We start from the raw sequence: 10,416 nt of genomic DNA on the forward strand, positions 1-10,416 counted from the left end.
AAATATAAATACTGTATATAGGCCTAGTACATATAGATAGATAGATAGATAGATAGATAGATAGATAGATAGATAGATAGATAGATAGATAGATAGATAGATAGATAGATAGATAGATAGATAGATAGATAGATAGATAGATAGATAGATAGATAGATAGATAGATAGATAGATAGATAGATAGATAGATAGATAGATAGATAGATAGATAGATAGATTATATATATATATCTTCACCAACAGTGTTTGCTTGAAGCACTTTACTATGGCATTTAGAAAGGAACCACTTCATTACTAATTTATAAACCTTAGGCTATTTGGGAGGGTGCACCATTCTAGATAGAAAGAACAGGCATGGTTCTCAGTCATTAACAGTAGGGCATCGTGAGAGCTGCTCTATACATTGCATTTCTATATGGAACACTCAAAACATCGCCCCTCCCCACTTAACAGACCCCTGTTCAAACCCTTACTATCCTACATGTTCTCCCTTCAAGTATATATGTTCAGAATGTGGATATGTGCTCTTCTCCAGCAATTCCAAATTTGAGCATCCCTTCCCATGGCCTGCCTTCTCCAACACAAACACACAGGCCTATTTATAGAATTTGACTCATTGGTCATATGCTGCACAACACCACCCTCACTGGTTGAAGCCGTCTGGCAAACATTTCTAACTGCGTCAAGAGAATAAGAGCTCAGCTCTGAGAGGAAACATTTTCTGAGAACCAAGAGTTGGGCTACAAGACATTGTAGGCTACCAGGAGTTTAAATGGGTCTTCCAGCCTTGGGTCTGATACCGTTTTTGGGGCCCCTTGCGTTTCCAGTAGCATTGGGAACAGCCGCAATAGGGGGGTTTATATTGATTAAGGCGATTCATAATAAACCGTCGTATCATCCAGGAACTCCAAAAATAACACGTTACGTGACGGTAAAGTCAAATAAAGCTTCTGGAAATGAACCCACTGGAAATGCTGCCAGCAAGAAGACAGAAGGACAGAGTCGCAGCGATGAAACTACGATCATAATTGCTTACGGCCTTGGAGTTGTTGACACTTATAAAAAGTAGGTCTATAATTTTTATAAATTTCTGTCAAGTCTGCTTTACCCACTGAGTACAATGGGCCTTTTATTCATAAGAGCATGGATAGGCCGAGCCTATTATTTCATGATATTATTGCTATTACATTGTATAATTCCTTTTGAATTGACACAAGAATGATGACAGCCTACTGATACTTCCTTTTCTCTCCTCATAAGTGTTAAAAAAGGTCGACCATCTCAGTTTGGTCCGGATAATTATCGCATGGCAGAGGCAGACCATATTCCACCATTGGCTTCTCTGAGGATAGCCCGAAGAAACCATGAACGACTGGATCGTCTCCTACAAGTGAATCCAAGGCTTCATGAGATGATCATGAGCCTTGATTATGACCCAACTGGACAGAGCCTGTTAACCATGAGGGTTCTTTACCAGGATCACAGAGATGCTCTGACCACTGGAAACAGCAGGGAATCTCAAGTAGCCAGGTGAATGATTTAGAGTAGGCAACGCCTTTTCTGTGTTATCGTGTTTAGCAGATATGAAGGAACATACATTGTCCAGTTATGGCAGAATAGCAAAATGGCCACCATGATGATGTTGTATGACGTTGTACATGGCACCATAGTTATCCTCGGCCATCAAAACGTAGTGTAGTCGACACCTTTTCTGTTATCATGTTTTCTGTGTTCTAGTCGTCTGCTGGCAGAGACAATCCTAGACGGAGATGCTGCAGTTATGCTAAGGAAGGCTTTTATCATGGGTCATCCTATATCTTCCCGGCAGCTCAGAGAAGATGCAGGTAAAAACATTGATTACAATAGATACTGTAGATCTTTAGTGTCTCTTACAAAAGTAATCATTTCTCTAAGTTTGCCTTAGTCGCTGAATTTGCCTGTATGTTGTATTAGGAGTATTTTACAAAAAACTTAAGATATACATACAGTATATTATATCTATATCTATATATATATATATATATATATATATATATATACATTTCTCACCAGTCCACCATTGATATGGTCTCATAATATCATAATTTTGAACAATGGAGCATCAGAGCTAGACTAATAGAAAATGTGTTTAGTTCCCGGAATAGTATTATCAACACTTGTTCTTGCTTTCAGGCGACTTGAAGCGATATACATTGAACGTGTGGGACAATTTGGGACTTTATCAAAAGTGGACTAATGAAAAATAAATATATATATATAAAAAATAATGCTTTTTGAGTAAAATGCCACTTTAAAGTGTAAATATTCCCAATTTTAAACTATGCACTTATTCTAGGATTGGTCGCATCATATACCGAAGGTAACATTGACATGTCTGATGAAGGAACAAGGTACTATACAGAAATGGCTACATTGAGCTGGTCAAAGCATACCAAAAGAAGGGGATAATCAACAAGAATCAAGCACAGAAGCTGATTTCATGGGTGGAAAGAGACATGCACCTGGACTGGGATACCGAAGAGTATGAGGAGATCCTTGATTACATTAAACGTCATTTTCATGTTTTCCGGTGGTAGAAATGGCAAACAAACTTAGGCAATACTGAGTAAATACAGATTGTGTCTTTGCAGCTGTATGACCCAGTGGGTGAATAAACTTGGTTTGAGTTTTTACTCTGTTTGTTCAGAACCTAACAGTGTAAATATCATAATGAGGAGTATCATTTATTGCTGATAATTGTTGACATTTTTTTTTTTGCCTATGTATAGTCGGTGCTTGGTTGATTATGTTCAGCAGTGTGCTAGTAGTAGATCCTGTCTGCCTGTTGCATTGGTAAATGTATAGCCTATAGATTCTCAACAAAATATTTAGATTTCCTGATTTTCCTCATTTATTGTAACATTATGCAGTATGCATTAGCTCAATTGTATGGCAAATAATATTGATTAAAAGATCACCTATTTTCGAAGAAGCAAACAGTACTTTCTTATTTTTATTTGATATTTTTCTTTTTTTCCCCATCACAGCCATTAAACTATGTAACTGTCTTGGTCTCATGGTGAACTCCCTGAGCGGTTCCTCCCTCTCCGCCAACATTCTTTATTATCAGCGCACTGGAGAGGTTCCAACCAACTCAATGCACCATGAGTTCCTTATATACTGAGATCCTTATATACTGGTTACAGACACATTACATAGGCATAGTTCATAGGTATGGTTCCGGCATGTGTCTGGCACCATCTCCTATCTTAACTTATAGAACATATTCTGGGCGTTCTGCCAGAATATGTTCTATATATCTTTACCAAGCACAGGCATGAACCAAGGACTATTTATGACACTAAGACAAGATTAACATTTTCAAGGCTGTCTCTTCACATGATATACATTTCCATCGCAGACGCCTGTGTCTTAGTGACTGGGTGTATTGATACACTATCCAAAGTGTAATTAATAACTTCACCAAGCTCAAAGGGATATTCAGTCTGCTTTTGTTTGTATTTTTATACCAATAGGTTCCCTTCTTTGTGAGGCATTGGAAAACCCTCACTGGTCTTTGTGGTTGAATCTTACAGATAATTGTACGTGTGAGGTACAGAGAAGGGACAGTCATTCAAAAAATCATGTTAACAACTATTATTGCACACAAAGTAAGTCTGTGCAACTTATTATATGACTTGTGAAGCAAATGTTTACTCCTGAACTTATATAGGCTCTCCACAACAAAGGGGTTGAACACTTATTGACTCAATACATTTTTGCTTTTCATTTTTTATTAATTTGAAAACAATTCTAAAAACATAATTCCATGTTGACATTATGGGATATTGTGTGTAGATCAGTGACACAAAATCTCAATTTAATCAGTTCTAAATTCAGGCTGTAACACAAAATGTGGAGAAAATTAAAGCGGTGTGAAAACTTTCTGAAGGTACTGTACATGTTCTTGTCCCATATTAAACCCTTATTTTATTTTTTAATAGGATATGTCGACGAGCACCACATAGAGGTCAGGCGAAAGAGATATCAGTCAGGATCAAGTCAATCTTCAGTCGTTCAAAGATCTCTCTCTGTGACTGGATGCAATTAATTTACAGGTAGTAATAATAATAATAATAATAACATCAATACAAAGATTGATATAGCACTTTTAATTTACATACAAATCTTAAGCGTGCTTGAGCATAAACTAAAAGAGGAAAATAGTTATATAAAAAAATGGTGATGATGATTATACATTCATAGACAAACTGTCATTTGATTGTAATTCTAATTGTCTTGTAGGCCATATTAGTCAAAACTTTACATTTGTATTTTGTGTTCAAGATTTTCAAAGGGCCTACGACTGTGCCAGATTGATATGATCGATGACAACATTGCAGCAGCAAGCTCAACAACCCTTACTAAAATGGCAAAAAAGCTACGGGAGGTCTGTGTCACAGCAGTTGAGAAAATTAGAAGGTGTAGAGGTCAGCAGATCGGTGGAAGAAGATAATTTGTTGTTATTGATGAGAGCCATTTTCAGCACAAAAGAAAGGTGTGTTTTGACATTTTTGGTGAGAATGTGTCTTTAAATAATTAAGAACTTTAGAAATATGATTCACCAAATTGTTAATATGTTTGTTTATGTCTGTGTTTTTTGTTTTGTGATTTTTATTCATAATCAGTATGCGAGGGGAAGAATGGCTAGAGGGTGGAAGAGGAAGAAGTGTCTCTTTGGAATGGTGAGTGTGCGGCATCAAGGATGAAGAAAAGGGAAGCCTATTCTGCGCCTTGTGGAGAGAAGATCTCGAAGATACCTAGTCCCCTTGATTGCCCATCACGTGAGGCCTGGATCATCAGTTATCAGTGACGAGTATGGGTGCTTATCGTGTACTCCCTGCACTAGGGTACAACCAACACACAGTCAACCACAGCAGCTGGTATGGAGACGCCCACACTGGAGTCCATACCCAGCACATTGAGAGGGCCTGGTGAACCTACAAGGAGCAGATATTGAGGCTAAGGGGAAATCGGACTGAGAGTTTACTTTCTGACAACCTTACTGTGATTGAGTGGAATGAATGGCCCGCAAAAAAACACTGTCATGGTCCCCTTGGAAGAATAATTCATGAAATCACAATTGTCAGACGAAACTCAGCGTTTTTTGCGACACAATGTACCACAGCAATACAGGCAGAGGCTATAATCAAGGCCTATAAGGCATCTGGAAACCTCCATTTTCGCTCTTGGATAGTGGCTAGTGGATAGTGGCTAGTGGTTCAGTGGTTCAGTGGTTCAGTGAGAAAGAAACAAAGGAAGGTTCAGTTTCAAATAACCACTGGAGACAAACATACTGCAAGTCCGTAATCTGTATGTCTGTGTTTTCCGATTCCATTCAAAGTTACAGCACATGTATAAGTTTCAGGAAGTGTAAGGGCCGAGTTGTTTAGAGTATCAGGGGGCAGAAAACCCATTAATCTGTGTGTCTGTGTGTTCAACTTCCTCCTCGTTCAACGCTACAGCACATGCAAAAGTTCCAGGAAGTGTAAGGGCGGAGTTGTTTAGAGTATCAGGGGGCAGGAAACCCATTAATCGGTGTGTCTGTGTGTCTGTGTGTTCCACTACCTCCTCGTTCAAAGTTATAGCACATCCATAATTTCCAGGAAGTGCAAGGGCTGAGTTGTTTAGAGTATCAGGGGGAAGGAAACACCCGTCCTTCTGCCAGGGGATGTCTTAGTTTCAAACAACCACTGGAGACAAACACACTGCAAGTCAACGAACACCGTACCTTTAACATGTTGGAGTTACACCCTTTAGAACACCGTACCTTTAACATGTTGGAGTTACACCCTTTAGAACACTGTACCTTTAACATGTTGGAGTTACACCCTTTAGAACACCGTACCTTTAACATGTTGGAGTTACACCCTTTAGAACACTGTACCTTTAACATGTTGGAGTTACACCCTTTAGAACACTGTACCTTTAACATGTTGGAGTTACACCCTTTAGAACACCGTACCTTTAACATGTTGGAGTTACACCCTTTACAGCAGGGATCTTCAACTAGATTCAGCTGCGGGACGATTTTTTCTTGAGCCGATTTCTTGACTGAAAATTGACCGCAAGAAGCCCAAACAGATATCATATTTGACTAAAACATAATCATTGTAAACCTTGCTTACATTTGTATACGATCACGTGTCTCTCTATTATGCGTGGGAATACTTGGGAACAGATTTCCAAAATTCGAATCACTTGGATTTCCTGATGTTTTTATAGTATTTTATGTAGTATTTTATGTCAAAATGTGTAAAAATTAATACCACGGCCTGTGGGCCGCCAGTTGGGGAACTCTGCTTTAGAGTCATGTGATCTGAAAGACATGATGTTCTTCATTTAGTTCAGCTGTGGATGTGAGCGGTGAGTGTAGGTCCACTTGTGCATAGCAAACAAAAACTTGACATTTCCAATGAACAGAAAGAAAGTGGAAGTAAGACACTGTATCTTTAGGTGCACCTTCTGCAGATAACTGACATAAAAGAAAATGGATGGTGTTATGGGCCATAAAGATTCCAAGAAAAACTGATTATACTACAGACATTCAGGAGTCAGCTGTATGCTGCATCAGGAAATGTTCAATAAAATATGAATATTTCCTTTAACATTCTGTATTGCGTCTATATTGTTTTCCTGATGATAAGTGAGGCATGGGGATGATAAGTGAGGCATGTTGATGATAAGTGAGGCATGTTGATGATAAGTGAGGCATGTTGATGATAAGTGAGGCATGGTGATGATAAGTGAGGCATGTTGATGATAAGTGAGGCATGTTGATGATAAGTGAGGCATGTTGATGATAAGTGAGGCATGTTGATGATAAGTGAGGCATGGTGATGATAAGTGAGGCATGGGGATGATAAGTGAGGCATGTTGATGATAAGTGAGGCATGTTGATGATAAGTGAGGCATGTTGATGATAAGTGAGGCATGTTGATGATAAGTGAGGCATGGTGATGATAAGTGAGGCATGTTGATGATAAGTGAGGCATGTTGATGATAAGTGAGGCATGTTTCAGCTCTTTTTGAGCCCTTTGTGGAGCTTCAGGTAATGCTGGAATGCCTTCTTACGGCATGGACAGCCTTTGGGGAGTAACGGGTCATTTATAAATGTTTTATAAGGCATAGATAGTCCCCACTTTAGATGAGCCCACACAAAAGACTTAACGATTAGTATATGGGTAGTTACCAAAAGTGAAAATAAATGTTCCTTTAAATTGTAAGTAAAATAACATATGGTCTAAACAACTCAAAATGTTACATGGCCACCTTCAATTTTGAGTTTATATACAATTTAATGAACCATTTCATGCATTAGTGCCTTGAATTTGTCCTCTGGTGTGACATTACAGTTAATGTTAATATAAAGGTTTAATGATTCCCAAATAGACAAGAAAATGATTTTTAGTTACTTCTGTCTTTAAACAGTAATCAAATTCTGGCATTTTAAATGAAAAACCCATATTTTCCTTGTATAATGATGATAACAAAGTGCCTAGCTATTACATTTTGGGTAAGATTCACAGTCATTTCACTAAACCTAGATAAAAAGCAATGATCTTACTTGTGTATTATTGGAATGTTTCCTGCTTCATGCTTAACAATAATTTTTACATTTTGTCCAAGACAACGCCTTTTTTTCTTTCATTTATTGGCATCACCCCATAGGATATTATGTCACCCATTGGACATTATGTCACCCCATAGGACATTATGTCAACACATAGGACATTATGTCAACCCATAGGACATTATGTCACCCCATAGGACATTATGTCACCCCATAGGACACTATGTCAACCCATAGGACATTATGTCACCCCATTGGACATTATGTCAACCCATAGGACATTATGTCACCCCATAGGACATTATGTCAACCCATAGGACATTATGTCACCCCATTGGACATTATGTCAACCCATAGGACATTATGTCACCCCATAGGACATTATGTCAACCCATAGGACATTATGTCACCCCATTGGACATTATGTCAACCCATAGGACATTATGTCACCCCATAGGACATTATATCACCCCATAGGTGTTAAGATAATTTATTAACTAACTATTTCAGTGTCTCTGTGCGTCTCCCAAAAAGGTTGTAAGGCTTTTGGATCAAGAAACGGACAGAGCTCCCTTCTGCAATAGTCAGGTCATCTTTATTCGAGAATTCTGCCCAGAGAATTCTGTTATCACAATTTCAGAGTCCATCTTTTATACACACACGTCATACAAAAATCCCGTATTCTTGTAAGCTCACACCTGGGTTTAGCTCATGTGATTTTCCTCTGCTCTCCTGACCATCAGGTCACACACACACACACACACACATGTTCTTATCATAGTCTACGCCTTGCTCGGGCAGGCTGCATTCTTTAGTTATCGCCGTCCTCACAATATCCTGCAACATGTTTCATACTCTCTTCCAAGCCTAACAGTTCTCCTTCTTCTTTGTTGTCTGGCCTAACTCCTACTCACATTGCTAAATAGTAACACAATGTAATCACAACTTGCCCTACGCTCACACATTACTAGGTAGTAGTCTTATGATTCTAACACATTTCACACAGTTTCGGAGTGTAATAATTAGTCACTACTAAGAAAGTACTAATCATACTTAAAACAAGAACATTTCACAACTCTATTTAAGGGTGGAACATTTAGTCATTACTTTTAACCTGTATATATTTTAATTTCTATATCAATAGGACATTATGTCACCCCATAGGACATTATGTCACCCCATAGGAAATTCTGTCACCCCATAGGACATTATGTCACCCCATAGGACATTATGTCACCCCATAGAAAAATTCTGTCACCCCATAGAAAATTCTGTCACCCCAAAGAAAATTCTGTCACCCATTTTTACATTTACATTTGTCAGAGTGTGCTGATGTGGATGCAGTGGTGGAGTCAAGCGCAGGACACAGAGGATAAGTCAAGACGACTTTACTAACACTTGAAATAGTACACAAAATAAACGGCCTCAAAACACTGGAGGCGAACAAATACGCGGAGTGCGTAAAACAACACGAAGAGTCAAAATACGTGGAGTGCGTAAAACAACAACGTAGCGCCAAGGCACCGAACCTCTCCATACACGACAGGTGGAACAATAACACACAAGATACAAACATAACATAGGGGAACTTATAGGTGACATAATCAATACAGAATACGAAACAGGTGCACTAACTAGACATGACAAAACAAACATCGAAAACATCAAACGGTAGTAGCTAGTACTCCGGGGACGACGAACGCCGAAGCCTGCCCGAGCAAGGAGGAGGAGCATCCCCGGCGGCATCCGTGACAGTACCCCCCCCCTTGACGCGCGGCTCCAGCCGTGCGCCGACCCCGGCCTCGGGGACGGCCAGGAGGACGCGGAGCAGGGCGCGTGGGATGACTCCGGTGGAACTCCGTCAGGAGGGAGGGATCTAAAATGTCCCTCCTAGGCACCCAGCACCGTTCCTCCGGGCCGTACCCCTCCCACTCCACGAGATACTGCAGACCCCCCATCCGACGTCTCGAATCCACGATAGACCGGACTGAGTACGCCGGAGCCCCCTCGATGTCCAGTGGGGGTGGAGGAGTCTCCCGTATCTCATTGTCCTGGAGTGGACCAGCTACCACCGGCCTGAGGAGAGACACATGGAACGAGGGGTTAATGTGATAATCATTAGGCAGTTGTAACCTGCAACATACCTCGTTCAATTTCCTCAGGACTTTAAATGGCCCCACAAACCGCCGACCCAGCTTCCGGCAGGGCAGGCGAAGGGGCAGGTTTCGAGTCGAGAGCCAGACTCGATCTCCAGGTGCGTACACTGGACCCTCACTGCGGTGGAGATCGGCGCTCGCCTTCTGCCGACGGATAGCCCGCTGCAGATGTACATGCGCAGCGTTCCATGTCTCCTCCGAGCGCCGAAACCACTCATCCACCGCAGGAGCCTCGATCTGGCTCTGATGCCATAGGGCCAGAACCGGCTGATACCCCAACACACACTGGAAAGGGGTCAGATTAGTAGAGGAATGGCGAAGAGAATTCTGGGCAATCTCCACCCAGGGGATATACCCCGACCACTCCTCCTGCCGGTCCTGGCAATATGATCTCAGAAACCTACCCACATCCTGGTTCACTCTCTCCACCTGCCCATTGCTCTCAGGGTGGAAACCCGAGGTAAGGCTAACCGAGACCCCCAAGCGTTCCATGAACGCCCTCCAGACTCTAGAGGTGAATTGAGGACCCCGATCAGACACTATATCCTCGGGTACCCCGTAGTGCCGGAAGACGTGGGTAAACAAAGCCTCAGCAGTCTGTAGGGCAGTAGGGAGACCCGACATTGGGATGAGACGACAGGCTTTAGA

The 10,416-nt window shown here is 40.9% G+C and overlaps 1 protein-coding gene and 1 long non-coding RNA gene across 2 annotated transcripts; both read left to right on the top strand.

Moving 5' to 3' along the window:
• The first annotated feature begins 672 nt into the window (after positions 1-672).
• Positions 673-2,976, top strand: LOC121550522. The gene is made up of 4 exons (XM_041862808.2): positions 673-1,065; positions 1,261-1,530; positions 1,738-1,844; positions 2,336-2,976. Exons 1-4 carry the CDS (start codon positions 773-775, stop codon positions 2,446-2,448), a joined length of 783 nt encoding a protein of 260 aa, XP_041718742.1. The 5' UTR covers positions 673-772; the 3' UTR covers positions 2,449-2,976.
• Positions 2,977-4,014: 1,038 nt separating this feature from the next.
• On the top strand, positions 4,015-6,098 carry LOC121551603. Its single transcript, XR_005997091.2, has 3 exons — positions 4,015-4,097; positions 4,327-4,537; positions 4,668-6,098. It is a non-coding gene; the product is annotated as an uncharacterized LOC121551603 (long non-coding RNA).
• Positions 6,099-10,416: the final 4,318 nt, after the last annotated feature.

Source organism: Coregonus clupeaformis, chromosome 35 (assembly GCF_020615455.1).
Source record: "Coregonus clupeaformis isolate EN_2021a chromosome 35, ASM2061545v1, whole genome shotgun sequence".
NCBI classification, from domain to species: domain Eukaryota; kingdom Metazoa; phylum Chordata; class Actinopteri; order Salmoniformes; family Salmonidae; genus Coregonus; species Coregonus clupeaformis.